This window comes from Alosa pseudoharengus, unplaced genomic scaffold (genome assembly GCF_046254945.1).
Source record: "Alosa pseudoharengus isolate Yale_2024_CS ecotype anadromous, Long Island Sound unplaced genomic scaffold, YU_APseudo_1.1 YU_APseudo_1.1_scf_10, whole genome shotgun sequence".
Classification (NCBI taxonomy): Eukaryota; Metazoa; Chordata; class Actinopteri; order Clupeiformes; family Clupeidae; genus Alosa; species Alosa pseudoharengus.
This window is the reverse complement of record NW_027468565.1, coordinates 7,483,979-7,503,592: the sequence shown is the minus strand read 5'-3', so window position 1 is coordinate 7,503,592 and position 19,614 is coordinate 7,483,979. Positions and strand designations below refer to the sequence as shown.

The 19,614-nt window shown below is 42.3% G+C and overlaps 2 protein-coding genes across 5 annotated transcripts in view; both read left to right on the top strand.

The window, feature by feature from the left end:
- Positions 1-7,930, top strand: part of sema4ba (sema domain, immunoglobulin domain (Ig), transmembrane domain (TM) and short cytoplasmic domain, (semaphorin) 4Ba) — a 65,664-nt gene extending 57,734 nt beyond the window's left edge. For all 3 annotated transcript variants that reach the window (XM_076262400.1, XM_076262398.1, XM_076262399.1), the window contains exons 10-15: positions 508-658; positions 1,633-1,843; positions 2,069-2,184; positions 3,047-3,204; positions 3,425-3,516; positions 3,638-7,930. In XM_076262400.1, coding sequence (XP_076118515.1) covers positions 508-658; positions 1,633-1,843; positions 2,069-2,184; positions 3,047-3,204; positions 3,425-3,516; positions 3,638-4,425 — 1,516 coding nt within the window. In that variant the 3' untranslated portion in view covers positions 4,426-7,930. The remainder of the gene's footprint in view (positions 1-507; positions 659-1,632; positions 1,844-2,068; positions 2,185-3,046; positions 3,205-3,424; positions 3,517-3,637) is intronic.
- Positions 7,931-10,936: 3,006 nt separating this feature from the next.
- Positions 10,937-19,284, top strand: rasef2 (RAS and EF-hand domain containing 2). Of its 2 annotated transcripts, none has more exons than XM_076262396.1 (17): positions 10,937-11,482; positions 11,882-12,034; positions 13,994-14,084; positions 14,736-14,831; positions 15,000-15,080; positions 15,197-15,312; positions 15,539-15,607; positions 15,707-15,788; positions 16,532-16,602; positions 16,692-16,863; positions 16,994-17,092; positions 17,393-17,537; positions 17,650-17,731; positions 17,988-18,102; positions 18,283-18,396; positions 18,505-18,581; positions 18,667-19,284. In XM_076262396.1, exons 1-17 carry the CDS (start codon positions 11,172-11,174, stop codon positions 18,773-18,775), a joined length of 1,983 nt encoding a protein of 660 aa, XP_076118511.1. In that variant the 5' UTR covers positions 10,937-11,171; the 3' UTR covers positions 18,776-19,284. The 2 variants fall into 2 exon arrangements, with proteins under 2 accessions (XP_076118511.1, XP_076118510.1); XM_076262395.1 differs by having other exon boundaries at positions 16,692-16,902.
- The last annotated feature ends 330 nt before the right edge of the window (positions 19,285-19,614 follow it).

Below are 19,614 nucleotides of genomic sequence, written 5' to 3'. Positions count from 1 at the left end.
TGTGGCTAACAGTGCTGGTGTCCCCAAATAAAATTGACAACAACAGCAGTGCCAGTTCACTGTTAGTTCATATCATACTGCCATTGATCCACTCTCTGGCTCGGGGCTGGCGCTGGTTCATTCTCATCCATGTGGTATGCAGCAGGAGGAGAGACTGTATTGATTCTGCTCATTAGCATGAGGCTGAGTGCCGCTGGAAGAAGGGTCAGGGACCAGGCCGCAGGCAGCCACGCAGCTCAGGGGCGTTTGCAAGCCTGTGGAGAGTCTGCTGTTTCATCTGGGTTTCTTATTTATTCAGTGGCAGCTTTGAGTCATTCCGATCGGTTATCTGCTTCATCAATACCACATTTTAGGTGTGTGCATGAAACAGAAAATGGGTGTGTGCACATTGAGTCACTATCAGTAGTTCTATTTTTAGTATCTGGTAGCGTGTGCGATAAAAACTAGGCTTTACATAAAGTCTAAATACAGTGTTTGTGTGTGTGTGTGTTGTGTGTGTGCTCACAGGTACAAGGGTGCGTCTGGAAGCTCAGCTGTGTGTGCCTTCACCATGGAACAGGTGGAGAGGGCGTTTAACGGGCGCTACCGCGAGGTGAACCGCGAGACACAACAGTGGTACACCTACAACCACCAGGTCCCTGAGCCTCGCCCTGGCGCGGTGAGTACTGCTGCCCCCCGATGGCCGTAATAGTGCACTGCACTCCACCCCTCTGCTGTGTCCAGCTGTGAGATTAGCTACCTCCAAAAGCCCACAGAAATACCTCAGCAGGTTCAGTCATGGACGTGAATTATTTGAAAGAAAAAGGTGGGCAGATGATTTGCTGTTGAAAAGGATTGGATGGGCAATAAAATTAAGAGAATATCAGCTTGACATCAGTCATTGGGAGATATATTGATGTGTCTGTGTGTGTGTGTGTGTCTTTGAGGACTGCACATCTTAGACACATACACACTACACTATATACACTACATATACACACACTACTACTACTACACACACACACACACACACACACACACACACACACACACACATACACACACACACACGCACACATGTATATATATACACACACACACAACATCTCCAATCAGCAGTGGGCATCTGTGGCTCTCTTGGTATCAGTCTGAGAGCTGGTGCTGTCGCTGGCGGTCTGCAGCCCAGCAGCCCTGATGCTTATCGGCCTCCTCGGGCCGCTCTCATTTCCCACACGCCTTATCTGCAGCCAATCCTGCGCAGCCAGCAAACTCACTCTGATGAAGTCCATCTGTGTCAGACTCGCTTTGAAAACAGACGTCTGTGTGTGTGTGTGTGTGTGTGTGTGTGTGTGTGAGAATTATTTTTTTATTTGCTGGATATGTATGTGTTTGTGTTGTGTGTTAGTAGGAAAGACAGTGCTATACTCAACGTGCGATCTGACCCCAGTCTCATCTTTCTTTTCACCTCTCCTCTCTCTTTCACTCTCTTTTCTCTGACTTCATCTCTCATTTCTCTTGCTCCTCTATCTCTTTTATGCCTTTCCTGTTTTCTTTTTCATTCCTCCTTTTCTCTTTCCGGACCCTTTCTTGCTCTTCCTCATCCCCCCTTTCTCTCCTCGTCCTCGTCCTCATCCTCCTGTCTTTCTCCCACAGTGCATCACCAACGCGGCTCGCGGCATGGGTATCTCCACCTCTCTACACATGCCCGACAAGGTGCTGAACTTCGTCAAGGACCACTTCCTGATGGACAACGTGATCCGCAGCCAACCCCTCCTACTCAAGCGCAACGTGCGCTACACACAGATCGCTGTCCACCAGGTGCAGTCGATCCGCAAAGCCTACGACGTGCTCTTCATTGGCACAGGTGAGACACACCTGCTCAGCCAGAGCAACCCACTGTGAGGATGATAGCCTTTCAGTTTTCAACTTCAGTGGACGATTGAATGTGTTTTTTTTTACATGCTAGGTTAAAAATAATATATGTTTATATTTCTGTTTTATTGAAGGTATAGTTTTCTGGCTTTATGTATTTAGTATTTAGTTTGTGTGTTTAGCATGGTTCTGATGATAAATGATTTGTCCTTCTCAGATGACGGTAGGCTCCACAAGGCCATCAATGTGCAGGGCAAGATGCACATCATCGAGGAGATGGTCCTGTTCCATACACCTCAGCCTGTGCAGCACATCGAACTTGATACAGAAAAGGTAGCCACCACCCCTCTCTCTCTCTCTCACACACACACACACACACACACACACACACACACACACACACACACACACACACACACACACACACACACACACACACACACACACACACACACACACACGCGCACACACACACACACACACACACACACACACACACACGCACACACACACATTTGCTTGTATCCCCACACAACAGCACAGTACAACTTACAATACAGTGGCGGCCCTCTGGTCTTAGTAATGGATAATAATGAATCTTATTTATACTGTGCATTTCTCACATCCAATGTGCTAATGTTCCCTGGTGGAGTATCACACTGGGATTTCTTTAGGGAGTGATTATGAAGTAAGTAAATGTCAGAGTGGCCAGCTTAGGTAACCCATCAGCCTTGAACAGAGACGCCTGCAGGCAGGGGTGTGCGTGTCTGTGTGTATGTGTGTGCGTGTGTTTGTGTGTGTGTGTGCACGTGTGTGTGTGTGAGGAGAGGACGGAGGGTGTAGACTCACTTTTGCTGAGATAATTACATCTCCAGCTTCCTCTCTCGGGAGCTGGCGAACAGATGGGAAGTAAACAGCACATGACACACAATGAGTCCCACCTCTCTTTGCCCCAACTACCCACACCACCCCCATCCCCCCATCCCTGCAGCATTTTCACTGTTTGTTCTTTTTTATGTCGCATACCTTGCGGTCACAGTGCCACCAGGAAATTACCATAATTTCGAATCGTGTTCACGCCATGAATTGAAACCGTGAATTCGCACTGCTGGTGTAAATATAGGAAGATGTTCTTGGGGTATTTCCGCTCTTGTAAAATCTTCCTGATGTGTTGTGTCTGTGCTTCCTGCTGCAGGGTCTGCTCTATGTGTCCTCCTTCTCCGGGCTGGCGGAGGTCCCCGTGGCCAACTGCTCGAACTACCCGAGCTGCGGGGAGTGCGTCCTCTCTAGGGACCCCTACTGCGCCTGGACAGGGAGACAGTGTATGGACGTCAGACTGGCGCCCCCTGGGAGGTCAGTACAAGTGCACTGGTACTCTTTTCTTTTCAGTGAAAGAGGTTTAACAAACATGTTGTTCAGGCTAGAGTTAGTGTAACTTGACCTCATCAGCCGTCAGATGGTGTCCCTGAGGCTACTGTAAGTGGAGTGGAATAGAATTGGAGTGACGTCCTCAGGTCTGTTGTCAGACCCAGTGCGTGTTACTGAACCGTCTTGTGCTCCTGTGTGCTTTTAGCAAATGGCAGCAGGACGTGGATAATGCAGACACCACTGTCTCCTGTAACAAGACGACACCCAGCACGCGCTCTCCAAAGCCCTCGTCCACTCGTAAGTCCTCCTGGTCCGTGTTAGTCCAGCTTAATGGTGCGGTCAGCTCTTCAATTTGATTGCTCAGATGATGACATGCCGTTAAAATGCTGATTGGTTTCCTCCCTACCCTTGCCCCCAGGTTCGTCCTCGTGCCAGCTGATCGTCATGCCCGCCAACACCTTCAGGGTGCTCCCGTGCAAGCTTCGCTCCAACCTGGCCGAGAGGCAATGGGAGTACAGTGCGGACGCCGGCCAGTTCCTCTACCCGAGCCCGGACGGCGGCTTGGTGGTGGTGGCACACGGCGACCGGCAGGAGACCTACGAGTGCTGGTCGGTGGAGGAGGGCTTCCGGCAGCTGCTGGCCAACTACTGCGTGCGGGCAGAGGCGATGCGTCAGGAGAGCACCACGCTGTTCGGCCGCTCGCGCACACCGCTGGCGCCCCGCGAGGAGCCCATCGCGCTGCCGGGCGAGGCGCGCTCTCCCCAGCTGGAGACCAAGACGTACTGGAACGAGCTGATCGTGGTGTGCGCGCTGCTGGCCTTCTCGCTGGTGGCCTTCTCGCTGTTCGTCGTCTACCGCAACCGCGGGCGCATGAAGTCCATGCTGAAGGAGGGCGAGTGCCCCAACATGCCGCAGAAGAAGCCGCGGCTGGCGGGCGGAAAGCCGCCGCACGAGAGCCTGCCGCTGAACGGCAACACGGCCGTGCCGCCGTCCGTCTCTGACCACAAGGGCTACCAGACGCTCAACGACAACTACTTCTGCAGCACGCCCACGCACGACCAGTGCTCCTCGCCGGAGAACAGCAAGAGCTTCTCTGAGTCAGAGAAGAGGCCACTGAACCTGAAGGAGAGCCACGTGGAGATCTCACCCACGTGTCCGAGGCCTCGAGTCCGCCTGGGCTCCGAGATCAAAGACTCCATAGTGTGATGTGGGTGGCGACTGACGTAGTAATGTAAGGAGGAAGTGACTGACAAAAGCAGTGGTGACTGATGGGAAATGGTGTTCTTTTAATCCTTTAAAAGAACACTCCAGACATGGGAACACTTAAAGGGTAATGTCCTGAACTCACCGCAGTGGGACTCCTCATCTGTGTTTCGTCTTTTGCTTTTTTTTTTGTTGGAAGAAAAACTGTTTTGCACTTGGTCCCATGGAAAAGGTCCTCATTTAGGTCTTGTGGTCCTGTGCACATTTCCCTACGTCAGCTACAACCAGCGCTCCCATAGTTCCTACAGTGAGGCTTAAGGGGCAGAAGAAGGAAAAAAAAAGGTGTTTGGTCAGAATCCATGCCAAGGTGTCCAGAACGTCCAGTACGTTTCGGCCAACCTGATGATGTATTCCACTGAGCTGACACGGAGGGCGCCAAAGAGGCCTCCTTGAAGAAGTCCGTCCAAAAACGATCCGCTCGCTCACATCACCTCGGAAGCTGCTGAGCAGAGGCCTCCAGGGGCTCGCCATAGTGGGGCATGCGCCTTCATTCCACCTGGTGTTGCCCTCGTCCCAATTTCACCAGCACTCCCGTTGACGTGGTCCCTTGTTACGATGCAGACAGAGGACTCCCATAGAGGTAGAGAGAGAGGGCAGAACTCACGAATGTACTCCACAGCAGACTTGCAGTGCATTTCAAATGACTGGTACTCTAAGACTGTACAAACTCTACAGGCTCCATGTGGTGAACAGACAGGGGTTTGGACAGAGTATAGGGGACAGACAATGTCTTTGGGATATGAGCACTGTCAATGCCAAGGTATTAGAAGATATGTTGCCTTTATTGAAATTTGAGTAAATATGAGTTGAAGAGGTTTATGATCCTATATACATACAATAATAATGTGACATCACTAAGTGGCAGTATACTATGCAAAGCATATAAAATAATGTGAAACAGAAAGTCATCAGGACACTTAGCTCACACATCCATCTGGGTGGCAGCCTACACCTCAAAACTATCAGCCTAACACCTCAAAACTCTGTTTCACACTCATGCAATCATGTATGGGAGCGATAACGAGCCCAGTGTGCATCCAGCACTCCAAGCATACATTACCCATGATGCAAAGCAGCAGCGGGGCACAAAATCATACACAAGGACCATCGGGGCTCAGTGAAACAGCGAGTAAGAGAGTGTGTTCAGCATGTGGGAAGCTGAACTGTCAGCAGGTCAGTGACTGATACACCCAGCAGAGATGACCAACATCCTTCTGTGTTTGTTTACATTACCAAAAATTATTGTATGTTGTATGTGCCAAAACAAACAAACAAACAAACAAACAAAACAACATTAATCAAATAATAGCAACAAATAAAAGATATCCTGTTGCATATATGTAACATGGTTCATGGCACAATCAATTTAACATTGGGGACCTACGGACGCACATTTTTGTCCATCTGAACAACATTAGTAGAAACTAATACAAATTTGCCTAAGAAAGTGTTTATGAGCACAAGAGTTTACCAGCATACATTAAATGGTCAGAAAGTAGGAGAGAATAGACATCCATTAATTAGACTATCTAGCTGTATGTGGGCTGTATGAGAAACAGACTATGTTTGGACCAGTGAATGAATGATCATGCAAACAGGCGGAACCACAGTGAAGTAAAATCTACCTAAATACTGTATCAACACACAAAAAAGACTAAATGTGTTGCCCAACCACACCTCTCTGGGTTCTGTGTATTATGTGTTCTGTAAGCATAATTTTAAAACTCCATAGCTTGACAGGGGTACTGTTGTTTCAGTTACCCACTACCTTAATGATTTATGACAATGTGACCTAAAAGAAATATATATATATATATATATATATATATATAAATGCATTTCATTTATTTCCAAAGATAAAACTATTCTGAACTATATGACGCACTGTCATGTAGTGAAAATTTTGTGAAATTGTTGCCAGTTTTTTTTTTTTTGCAGCAGCAGCAGCAGCAAATGCAAATATTGTTATGGTGGAATGTAGTGACACACTCATTGAAAGTATTCCAAAATCTCTTTAAGTAAAACATTTTGTGTCTTATTTAAATATAGTCTAGCAATCGTATAAGGTATTTTTCATTTCATTTCGTCAGACAAAGTAGCTGAGCAAAAGGCATACTGCTAACAGGCTGTAATGGGAAAGATGTGTATATATGTACATTCTAATTGTGTTTGTGGGGACTGTTGTAAATGGAAGGTTTCTGTAGTGTAGGAGCAGACAGACAGCACAAAGCTGCTTTAACCCACAATGCATTGTTTTTTGCACAGAATGTTGGGAAGCCTTAGTTGGGAATGTTTTTTTTTAATTAATTTTTTTATTTTACAGTTCTGTAGCAGGTTCTTGTCATGCTTTCTTTTTGAAGATGCCTTCAAGCAACATTTTATGACTCCAAGGTTGTTAACGGACATCAAATAATGTGCTTCTAGCCTTGTGACAACATGATCAGGTTAACCAAATAGCAGCCTTGTCAACTGCATGCTATTTCGTGGTAGATCAAAAATGTCATTCAGGCTCACTCAAAGATTATGAAATCAATATATTTGATTCAATGCCTTTCATTTGTGGCCAGTAACTGCACAATAGAACCAATAAAAAGCTAAATGTGTTGATTTTATCATTTTAAAAGCAGATTATTGTCGTAAACCACTGTAAATTGGAAGGCTGTCTGTGCAACAGTCCACCACTGGTTATGTATGTACTGTGCATAAAAAACGGTCTATCTAGAGTTATATACCCCATATACTAAGTACTGCAAATACACATACCTGTATTCATTAATCACACACACACACACACACACACACACACACACAATGGTGCATGCACTCTCACACACAGAGAACCATGCACACCCACACACACACACACACACACACACACACACACACATATTTGAACCACAAAGAATCCATGACTTTAACATATATTTTTCTGTCTTCTTTTTTACATTTGTCTTTCATTTGCGATTTAAAATGTGCATAGGTACATAAAACAACCTGTGGTTATTATAAAGAAAATTGGCTTTTACCTGCTCATCCACTGACAAACAATGCCGTACAAAAGTAGTTATAATATTCAGACGACTCAGAGCAGATTTTATTGTTTATCCACACACGCTGCATTGTACTTCAGTGACAGACTTATGTTTTTATGGGACTGTAGTGAGGTCTTTGATCTCAGTGAGTTAAGCAGAGGAGGCTGCTGGCCCTCCTCCCAGGTGCAGAGGCACTCCAGAGTCATGGCAACAGTGTGCCAAGTCTGTCAGACTCATTGTTGACATTGTGTAAACTTTTATGTAAAGGTGTATTTGTAAATTGAGCTGCCATTGTACAAAAAGCTGTTGTGAAATGTATTTTTATGTATTATACATCACTACTGTTTCTGTTGTTTTATTATACTGTACATAAAAAGCACTTTATTTTAATTTTCTAAAATAAAACAGATAAAATATATGTTTGAAAAAGTATGTTTTTTTTTGCTGTATATCCTCTTTGGAAAGTAAACAATAGCTCTTTCATTCCATTTCACATTGTATATCATTTCAGTTAATGAAACTCCTTCAGCATCCAGGTACAGTGCCAAAGTGAGAGGTGCATAAATGGAAGTATGAGGAAACCTTGAAGCATATTCTTAAAACGTATGATCTGAGTCACACCTTTGTTAATTTAACCACACAGTATAGAGAGAATATTTCCCTAATCAAGTTTGTTTGTGCCAAATCATGCTGGATTCAGTCCATACTAGTCAGGCGCTATCTAACTAAGTTAAATAGTGTCTGACATGTATGGCAAGATTCCCTCCAAACTGTGTGGCTCAAGTCATCTGTTAATAAAAGTGTGGCTCAAGTCATCTGTTTTTAGAATATGTTGTTGAGTTAGTTCATCTACATGACAATGCAGACTGAGCTTAAATCTAGCACTGCAAACCTCCAAGCCACCTGTTTATACCAATTCAATTCAATTCAATTAAATTCAAGAATGCTTTATTGGCATGACAAGCTCACTTATATTGCCAAAGCAGTTATACAATAAATCTGAACACATACATGTCAGTATATTTTCATAAGAATAAAATAAATAGGTAAAAGTAAAATAAAATGCAGTGTATGATGCAGTGTGTGTGTGTGTGTGTGTGTGTGTGTGTGTGTGTGTGTCTGTGTGTGTGTTTATTTGTCGATATAGGTCACTCATTGTCCCTCAGATTGTGGCATGATGTTGATACATACTGGGCAGCAAGATATGCTTTATCTCCTTCTCCTAATAGTATATTTAATTGTCATTAAGTTAATTAAAATAGGAATTTCTGAGTTAAATTTGTTGAAGAAAAGGTTTCTTGTTTGATCGAAGGATGTACATTGTAGGAGAAAGTGCATCTCTGTCTCGACCTCACCTGTCATGCAGTAACCACATATTCTATGTTCTTTTGGTTGCCATGATTTTCTGAGTCTTCCTTTTTCGATTTCCAATTTGTGGTCACTTAGCCTGTACTTGGTAAGGGTGAGTCTCTGTTTTCTATCTCTGACAGTATTAAGATATTCTGCTAATTTATATTCTCGGTTTAGGGCCAGATAGCATTGTAATCTGCTTTGATTTTTAGTTTCTTCTTTCCAATATTCCAAATAGGATTCTTTACATTGTTTCATAATTTGGTTTACTCTGATTGGTTTTTGGAAAACAGTGTTGTTGTGAGACTGATCAGAGTGGGTGTGTGGCAAGGCAGTTAGTCTCTGCAACAACTGATGTAGGGGACTTTTTTCTGGATTCAGCTCTTGGGTTTGGAGGGCTTTAGAATGAAGGGTATCTTGTGGGCTGGATTTAAGGTGATTTAGAAAATTGAGTGCTCTTTTGTTGATGTTAATGATTAGTGGGTATCTACCTAATTCTACTCTACATGCATTTGTTGGTGTTTTTCTCTGTACTTGTAGAATGTATCTGCAGAACTCAGCATGTAGAGATTCTATTGTGTGTTTGTTCCAGTGAGTATAGCTATGATGACTGAGTGGACCCCATACTTCACTACCATACAGCGCAATGGGCTGGATGACACTATCAAATATTTTAAGCCAGATTTTAATTGGAATTTGGAGATTATAAAATGTTCTTTTAATTGCATTTAGGGCTCTTCGAGCTTTTTCCTTTAGTGCATTCACTGCCATGTTAAAACTCCCTGATGCTGTCCTTGTTATACCTAGGTAAGTATAACTCATGGTGTCGGGGATGATAGAATTGTTTATTTTAAATTGGTGTTTTTGGAAAATCATTACATTTGTTTTGTCTAGGTTTATCTCTAGGGCCCAGGTCTTACAGTACTTTTCTACTATGTCTAACTAGTTGTAGACCTTTTTCAGTAGCAGACAGTAGAACCAAGTCATCCGCAAAAAATAGACTTCACCTCTCTATCTAGGAGGGAGAGGCCAGGACCGGGACATTGCTCTAACTGAATAGCAAGTTCGTTTATATATATATATATATATATATATATATATATATATATAAACTCATATTACTTCTTTTGAGAAAGTGATGACTGTTGAAACCCTCATTTGCCTCCTTAAAAGGGCAGCAGGATTATAGATTTCATCTCCTGCAGTAAACTCCCCACCCTTGGCTTCATGCAGCAGCACACATCAGTACACACAGTGCATATGCAGTGCCATTGTCAATGACTATCTGAGTTGCATGACTCTACGTCAGTGAAAAAGTTACACTGACTGAATCGTCAACACATCAATCTTGTTTAAGTGTAGGTGGAGTGGCCATGTTTGCACAGAGATTGGCGTTAAAAATGAGACTCACTGAACCCATGACAAGGAAGAACATTTAGCATTCTACAATTTCAACTCAAAGATGGTCTAAAAAGTGATTCTTACTGAGATTATAATAGCCTATTATAGCACTATTAGATCCAGTTCTCGTTGAGATTCAATGCACCTGGTTGTTAACAGCTATTATTTCATTCAAATTATTCAGGGTGCGGTGGTTTAGTCACAAGAACATACACAAACCTGAGAGGTAGTCAGTTGAGATAAAGGAGTCCACGCCTGAAAGGAAAATAACAAGATTAAAGGGGAATGGCCTAGTTGCCTAAATACTGAAACAGATTTTTGTTTGGTTCTTGCAGTCACATGCAAATTACCACATACCAGAGAAATGACAACAATTTCCAAATATGCTATTCAAAAGAAAGTTAAAAGTAATTGTTTATTCATTAATAATTCAGAATAAGCATTCATTGCAACATTGATAAACAAACAAGTTTCTTTCACAAATCAAACTAAAATGACGTCCAAAACAGAATTATTAGAAAATTATCCTTAAATCTCAAAACAAAATAATTATATTGCATGGACTGGACAGTATAGCCTACCTTAGCTTAGTCCCGCCCTTTATGTGATGAACCAATGGTCTGCAGATTGCAAAGACATCTGAAATACCATTCTAACAGGAAAGTGTCGCCTTGTTCAGTCATGGATCTTAGCTAACTCACCTGTGTGGCAAATTAAGTGGGGAATTCACCTGTTGTAGGTAGTTTTAAAGGGAATTATTTAATGGATTATTATAATATAAGAACACGATTTGGGATCACTTGGCGTCACAATTGCATTTGTTTGATGTAGGATTGTAGGCTTTTTTATTCTCTGGTTGCAAGTGAAACGCGTTTGAAAAGATCCAAGGCTATTTGACTCTTCAGAATGGATAAACCAGACCTTCGAAGGCTTTTTTCTGCCTGTGATGTAAACAGATCTGGGCGAATCGAGTTAGAAGATTTCGCCGTAGTTTGCCGGGAGCTCAATGTTCCCAGCGAGGACATGAGAACTTTATTCAATAAATTCGACTCGGACGCGGATGGGAGTATCAATTACAGCGACTTTTCTTCACGGTTTCACGAAGTTTCGGAGACCCTTAACCTGGCCTCACTTGAGGGTTCTCTGCAAAGTCAAGTCAGCCCTTGGGATCAATTCGAGAACTCATTGGATGGCGACATAGTTTACTTTTTGGGAAGGTAAAGCTCAAAGTCGGTTTATGCATGTGAATTGGATTTCTGTCTTTAAATTGCATCTTCAATGACACGATGATTGCTACAGTTAAACTTTTTCAACGAGTTCCTTTAAAGGAACCTATTGTTGTATTTACCAACCTAAAGCTGTGAACCAATTCACTTACAAACTCAGAATACCGTAGCCTACTGAATGAATGGAATGGACAAAGACGTTTTTGACGTCTAATACGAGCAGGCCTACAGCATGACAGAAGTTTGTTGCTCAACTAGCAGTCAATGGGGAAGACAAACAGTAGCCTATAGGCCTGTCTAATTGTGGCCTAATTGTCTTGACATTAGCCTATACTGGATATGTGTGGGAATTGACCATGTTTAAAGCATTCATCTGGCCTTTGTTTCCAGGTTACGGGATCCACTCAGTGAGTTGTACATACAGATCTATGGATCCTCTGATGTACAGTTACTACAGCAGTATGAAGAACTCATCCAGGGTCTGGTCAACGAGAGTCGAGAGCAGCGTCTGGAGAATGAGCAGCTTGAAACCAGCCTGAGGCGGTGAGGAGAGGGGCTTTACATATACAGTTAACAGTGTCCTTACCTCTGAACAGTTCTGTATAGCAGATAATATATTTCATTGAGATAGATGTTTGGGTAGTTTGAGATCAGTAGACTGGAGGCTCTTGAAAACGTTTATCTGATAAAATGAACAGTGCATTTCAGTTCTTGCAAGCTTTTAAAGAAGCCCGGTGGATACATGGATGAAGATGTATCTAGCATATGACACCACCTTCACTTCAGAAGAGCTTAATGGTTATTATGTAATACATTTGATGATCTGAGTCAGTTTGCTTGACCTTGCATGTCCTCGTTGAGCCAGTACAGAAATGTGACATAGTGTTTTTATGTCCATATTGGAGATAGCTCTTGACCATCATGTCATTACTGGATGTCACATCTCATTCATGAGTTTCGACCAAGCAGCTAGGGTGTCAATTTGGACACTGATGTAGTTATTATTGCTTAATCAGAAGCACACAACTGATAAAGTAGGCTACTGATTTCAACTGACGTCAGTTCTTGGTAGCAAGTAATTCAGTAAACAAGTGTTCAGATTCAGATTTTGAGCTCTCAGTATGAGGCATTGTATTCACCATGATTCACAATATGTGATTCATTTAACCCTTGGTGTTTGGATCTGTGTGGGACCCGTTTTCAATGTTTGAAAGACAAAATTAGGCTATTTGTTATTTCTTCTAACTCCTTGGCTCATTTTCTGTGGAGAACATAAAAAATAACTATTAGATATTTTCAATGACTCCACACGGTATGCCCCACCTACACATAACTATTACATATGAGGTGTTCGGGTCTACTTGACCCGAATGTAATGTAGGTGCTATGTACCTTAAATGTGTCCTCCTCCTAAATGGGCCTGCTGTGTGTGTGTGTGTGTGTGTGTGAAAATGTTGTCTTTCTGCACCTGGTATTCCCACACAAAGTTCCAAAATATATAGGCTAATGGAATTTCCTAATTTTCTCACAAAAAAACGAAAATGATCATATGATCATAAATGTGATCTCACAGGGGTAAATGGCAAATATGAACCATAAATGATGTATATAACATTGGTGATTGAGCTAAAGTAAACATCTGTTAAGTATTTTTACATAAATTGTTATGGCTGTATTGATTTAGAAGCTTAATAATGTGGTGGGGTGGATCCACCAGATCCAGGAACATTGGCTGTGTAACAAAAATATGAACACCTTACAAGGGTTAAGTAGTTGGGTGTTAGCAAAGCCTCAAAGGTGGATTTGTCTCAAGGCTGAATTGTTCAAGGCTGTTCCATTGTCATTTTCCAGACTGTGATTTTCATGAAATGCAGGTGAATTGTCTAGTACAGGGAAGAAGGAAGTCTGGAAATTATTTAGCTTGCTCTGCCTGTACTTCAGCTCAGAAGGTCTTTTCACAGTCTCTGAACTGGAAAGATTACCGGTAATTCTTCTGCAAGGATAATTATTGTAAAACTATCCTACCAGATTATTTGTGATGTACAATTTGCAGTGGACCATGGTATCTGAATGCATGTTGTTCTAACTAAAGTTCGAGATAGGAAAAACAATGTTTTTTGTCCGGAATGTCCTTTGGTAGGGTATCTTGTCTTGCATATCTGTGACCAGTGATTCAGAACGTCCCTCCTCCATTCATGAATGATTGGTCAAGTAAAGTCACATGACTATTACAGACTGTAGTATCACTTTTTTGTGATTAGTTAAGCGTCACAGAGAATGCCATCACTAGAAGACCTGTGGGAATGTCAAGAGACTGCGAGGAAGATATGTTTTCAAAATCTGTTTGTACGGTCTCCTGGACCTTTTTCAGAAAGGAAAAAGCCATTTCTTGTGGAGTTTAAACCATTTCTGGTGGAGTGTAAGCCATCATCATTTTCTTAGTGTTTTTCCTTTTGGACATCTGCTGCATCAGTGTATGACTGTGGTTGTGTTGACTGACAGGACAGAGGAGATGAACACAAGCCAATTGGCTGAACTCGAGGAGGATGTGCAGGTGCAGATTCGTCTAACTGAGGAGAGGGTCAGGGAGGAGGTAAGCTTCTGGAGAAGGGACGATAAACTTTGGAATTCCTCTGATTTAAATAATATTCTTTATTGTGCATCAGTATAATGTGTGAAGGCAGTCTGTGACATTCATGCATTGATATAAAATAGGGATACTCTGGAAATCTTTTTCATATTATAGGTGTCAAAGACTTGAATTGTTGAAGTTTAGGCACATACAGTACCAGACAGACCTCTTCTAACACCAACATATTCTTTTTATTCATCAGTGTAATGTGAAGATTTTCTTTGACATTCGCATGCATGGACGTTAAAATAGGAATACACTTGAAATGTTATTGGTTGTTCAATGTTACATATTGTTGGTGTCAAAGACTTAGACATATACCAGGCAGACAAACCGCTTGTAAGAACAATGCGTTGGTATGTGAACTAACAGATATCCAAGCCGAAAACACCCACAGTGGGCTGTCGTCTGAGTCTCTTCCTCTGTGTACTGAGTGTAGTGGTTCACCTGCATTCCTTAGGGTCAGGGGCTGACTCTCGTGGCAGAGCTGGGCAGCGCTGGTGTTTGCGCTCACAAAGCGCCCTCTATAAATCCTGTGAAGGCCCCTTTGTTCGGCCGGTTTATATGAAGGCACTTCACCTCTTGTTTTTTTTTTTTTTTTTTCGGCCACAGGAACAGAGGAAAATGGAAGGAGCTGTCGCAGCGATGCAGAGGAGGCATGACAACGAAGTGGCTGACCTGCAAGTGGCCGTGGACCGTCTCTCAAGGGTAGAGGCCCTGCTGTAGGGGTGTACAGTTAATGGTTTTGTGTTTTGTACAAGAGATATTATTCAATATGGAACACTGACATATCTCAGATTCATTTGACTTTTGTGTTATTTGATTCAGTATGTATTCAGCTGTACACCCTTGTTTTTTTTATTGAAACGTGTACAGCAATATCAAGAGGAGCTGGAATTGAATAACTCAAGGGAAGATGTGGACAAACTGAGAAACCAGCTCAATGAAATGTCACAGGTATGCTGAGTGCATTTGACTATAGTCTCATGACGTTACTCTTTTTCTATGAAATAGATTTCTCTGTTCAGAATATATCCATCTCTTGTCAAGACTCATTAATATCTCAATTTTAGGAGAAAGAGGAGCTGAGGAGTTGTCTTGTGAAGGCGCAGACAAACATCTCGATCTTACAGGTGGAGTTGGACAAGCTAAAGAACTCTTACACAGACCAACAGCTTCAGCATGAGAGGTACCAAATAAATAACAAATAAACCACTACAGAACTGCTACTACTGCTACTGCAACCATTACAGTACTTCTACTGAAGCGAGACTTGTGCAACTCCCTAGTAAACTGATTTCCAACCCAGTGTCACATTGACAATTTCGAATCAATGTGGAAATGTTCAGAATTGATAACGATCTGATGGTCTTTAAGTCTGTACCCAGTACTAGGCCTACTTCTTGTTTTCACAGGGAAACCAATGAATTGAAGAAGATGGTGCTCGAATACCAGTCATACACAAATCACATCGACATCCTCCAGTGAGATGCCATTTTGAGCATTTTTCCATTTCCTTTTACAACTGTTCTTTGGAAATCCTCTATTCTCATGTAATACCCCCACCCCTTTTAATCATGAAGGGAAATGAATAAGAAGTTATACGACAGCAACGATGGATTACGATCTGCGCTGGCCAATGATGCGGCCTCTAATAAAAGATGTGTAAGTCTCACTTCTGTTCTACCATGATGAAGAAATGAAGTACAGATGTGCATGATAAGCTCATATTACTGAACAGCTTTTCATTATTGGTGATTGTCTCGAATTGACGGTAGCCTGCATCATTTAAATACAAAAATAAGTAAAGAATGACCAAGGTAGTATTGTTGAGGTTTAATGCTCATTACAGGGTATCTACAGTTTGTTTTACAAGTCAAGGACTTTTCCAGGTCTGTTTACTCAAATACAAGGGCTCAACATTCAATAGTTTGAGGCACGGATCAAGGTAAATTACTGTTATGACATTGAGAAATGTTATAATGAGAACTATATGGCTTTACAGAAGCTCACAGACAACAATTAGAAAGAGAGAGGCTTGAATGTATGAACACTTCTTAACACTTTCCACTTGTGCTGTGTTGCTGTGATGTCAGATGTGGCATCATTCCTTTTCTTACATAGAATACATAAATGCAAGCACTTTCAATGACCCATGTCAATCTGTGTCTATTTTCAAAAACTTTCAAGGCCTTGATCACCCCCCCCCCCCCCCCCCCCCCCCTCAAATTCTCAAGCATGTGAAGGACCCATGGGAACCGTGTCATTAGGTGGAGGGCAGTGCCAAAGAGATCTATTTCTCTCAGCACATCTGACTTTGAGGCCATTGCAGCCCTGATGTGGCAGTATGTCTGTTCCTAAACCAGTTGTTATATGGCCATGATCAACATGTCTTGTCTTTTCCGCAGTTTTCACCAAAGCTTGACAACCCTTCCCGAAAGATGAAGCCCATTCGTCAGAGCACATTAAACCATAACAGGTAAAGTGCTTTGCTACCCCATCAGTAGCCTACAAAAATGGACAGCTATGACAATTCTGTTTAAATGAGGTGCTCTCCTTTCTGGGTAGTTTTGCCAGTGAAGAGGAGCAAATGGCTACAATGGATTCCTCTCAACCACGGTATGAGCACGTGGCAAGCTGGGCACAGAAATACCTGGACAGTGGAGTGGCCACGTCCATGGATGTGGACGACTCGGGCAGTGACTATGACAGCGACGAGAGCAGAGACTCCATAGAAACGGTGCACCATAGTTATTCCTACGCTCCATCAGAGCTGGAAGTAAGACAGATTATAATCCATTAAGGATCGCTATATTTAGTGAATGGGTGAAGTATGAAGTGTTAAGAAAAAAAATATTTTTTTCTGTTAGATGACGGAGACAAAGTCTGAGGTAGATGGGTCTGTGGCAGCCAGTCGAGTGAGTTCAATTGCATCTTCCATCAGAAGACGTTTGTCAGCTTTCCCTAAGGTAAGATCATAATTTTCAAGCTGTCCATCTGACCAAACAACCTGATGACCTAGTTTCATGCCATGCTGATGTTTTAGTTCATTTCCTTAATTTACTATTGCAGATGCTTGGTACAAAAAAAAAGGCAAAACATGACTTGCATGTTACAACCTTTGTTAACAGTTTATTTGAATAAAAATGAAGGATGAATTAATCTTACATCATTTTGCACACAACTCGTATTCCTGTTATCACCGGACATGTATGCTCACTTTAACTTATGAAGTATTGTGTTCACAAGTGTGTTGTTTTGATCAACAGCCACTGGAGACAAACCTGCTGGAATCTGATGGCCCAGCCCCCATGTACAGGCTAGTTCTGGCAGGAGATGCTGGGTCTGGCAAATCGAGCTTCTTACTGCGACTGAGTCTCAATGAATTTAAGGGTGATATTCAGACCACATTGGGTAAGTGCAAAGGGGGTCTGGGTTCTTGCAACATATATATATACACACACACACACACACACACCCCAGTTGTGTGTATGTAAAGTGAGATTCTGGGGGATTGTGATTATAGGGGTGGACTTTCAGATTAAGAAGATGCTGGTGGATGGAGAGAATACCACCCTGCAGATCTGGGACACAGCAGGACAAGAAAGGTACACAGAGAAGGGCAATCATAATATTCATCATTTCAAAGAAGTCACCAGACTTGTTATTCAAGACTAACACCTCATAACTGGTTGATGCACCTCCTAATAGCAATAATAATAGCTGTCATGGTAGCAGCATCTCTAAAGAGCGATGCCATGGAAAACACAGACCTGGACTAAAGCCCAGTTATGTTCCGGGCCTTCAACTTTCCAGTACTCTTAAAACACTTTACCTAACTCCTGTTTGGTTCACATCTTGAAGGTTCAGGAGCATTGCCCGGTCTTACTTCCGCAAAGCCCATGGTGTACTGCTCCTGTATGACGTGACCTCGGAGAGTAGCTTTCTCAATGTCAGGGACTGGATGGAGCAGATTCAGGTATCCCACAAAGATCCACAAAAATGACAAGCTTACATTAACCTCTGTTATTGTTAGTAGTGAAATTTTGCACTCGTGTAATGGTATTTAGTGGCATAGTACAGTGCACAGCCTCATTGTGTGGTCTTGCAGTATGTATGTTGATCAGCTGAGTTACAGACCTAATTGTTTTGCTTCCAGGAGTCCACAGAGGAGAGCATCCCCATGTGTGTGATTGGAAACAAGGTGGACCTGCGGGAAGAAAGGCCTAAGGGAAGCTGTGTGAGCACCGCACACGGAGAGAAACTTGCTATGGTGAGGCCTCGCACCTCATATAGATGTGTCCAGGGCAGTCACTCGTAAGAGAGTTCTACAGACGTTTTTTTTTCTTTCTTGTGTAATATACTGTATCTTCCTTATCAGACCTACAACGCCCTATTCTGTGAGACCAGTGCTAAAGAGGGGACCAATGTTGTGGAGGCAGTCCTCCATTTGGCAAGGTAAGGCATCTATCTCATCACCAGTCTCTGGCCACTCCTATTACCACACAGCAGTATTGTGAAATGTGCTGTCTGTCATTCACAGAGATGTTAAGAAACACGTTAAAGTAAGAAGAGAGTCAGAGGGCTTCATCAAGCTGAGTCAAACGGGTCGAAAGAAGACATTTGGTAACTGCTGCAATGCAGCACAGTAAACACGCAGTGTGCAGTGCCTTAACCTTTTTATATTGATGGACATATTTATCATGTAGTTCCCAACTCTATTGTAAAAGGCATAGTGTAGGGCACATGCATTGTTCTTTTGGGACATTTCACAACTTTGTATATTTTAACCATAGGGGGTACAGAATACCAAGGTCATAATTTATACTTTGCTAATCATTTCAGTTTTATCTCTGTGCAATAGGCCTACCGCTTCCTGCATTGATGGTGTTTTATGTAAAGTCTGCATGACTGTCATAACGTGCTCATAAGAAGCAGTTAATGCATTTTAGCTAAATAGTTCTGGTAGTACTTAGTGTTCAAAAGTACTGATTTTATGTACACAAACAAGAACAAAATATTGTGCTGATTTTCATGCAGCAATTAACATGTTTCTTAAGAAACCATTGTAAAGATTAGTCTCAGGACTGAGGTTACTGTATGTAGATTTATTTGTTTTAATCAGTTGTACACAATAAATGTTCCAAATTTAAAACCTGAATGTTTTTTCTCCTGATGTGTAAAACCAATGGGTGTGTTTCTGCCATGCCTAAGCCTCATTTCATGATTTATGTAGGTTACGTGTTTTCATCTGTAATAAATTGGTATAGGCTACACAGATTGTCACTAAACAGGTGCCGTTCTCTAGGGGTCCATAATCTTACACATTAACTTGTCAGCCCCTTGATCTGGGATAATCTCATATTACACTTTACTTTATACCAAACCCCTGCTGAATGGAATGTTCATGTTGGAATTACTAGCAGTAAAACGTTTGAGTGGGGATGACTCATGGAATGTCTCTTGTCCATTCAAAAATGAATAATTAGTT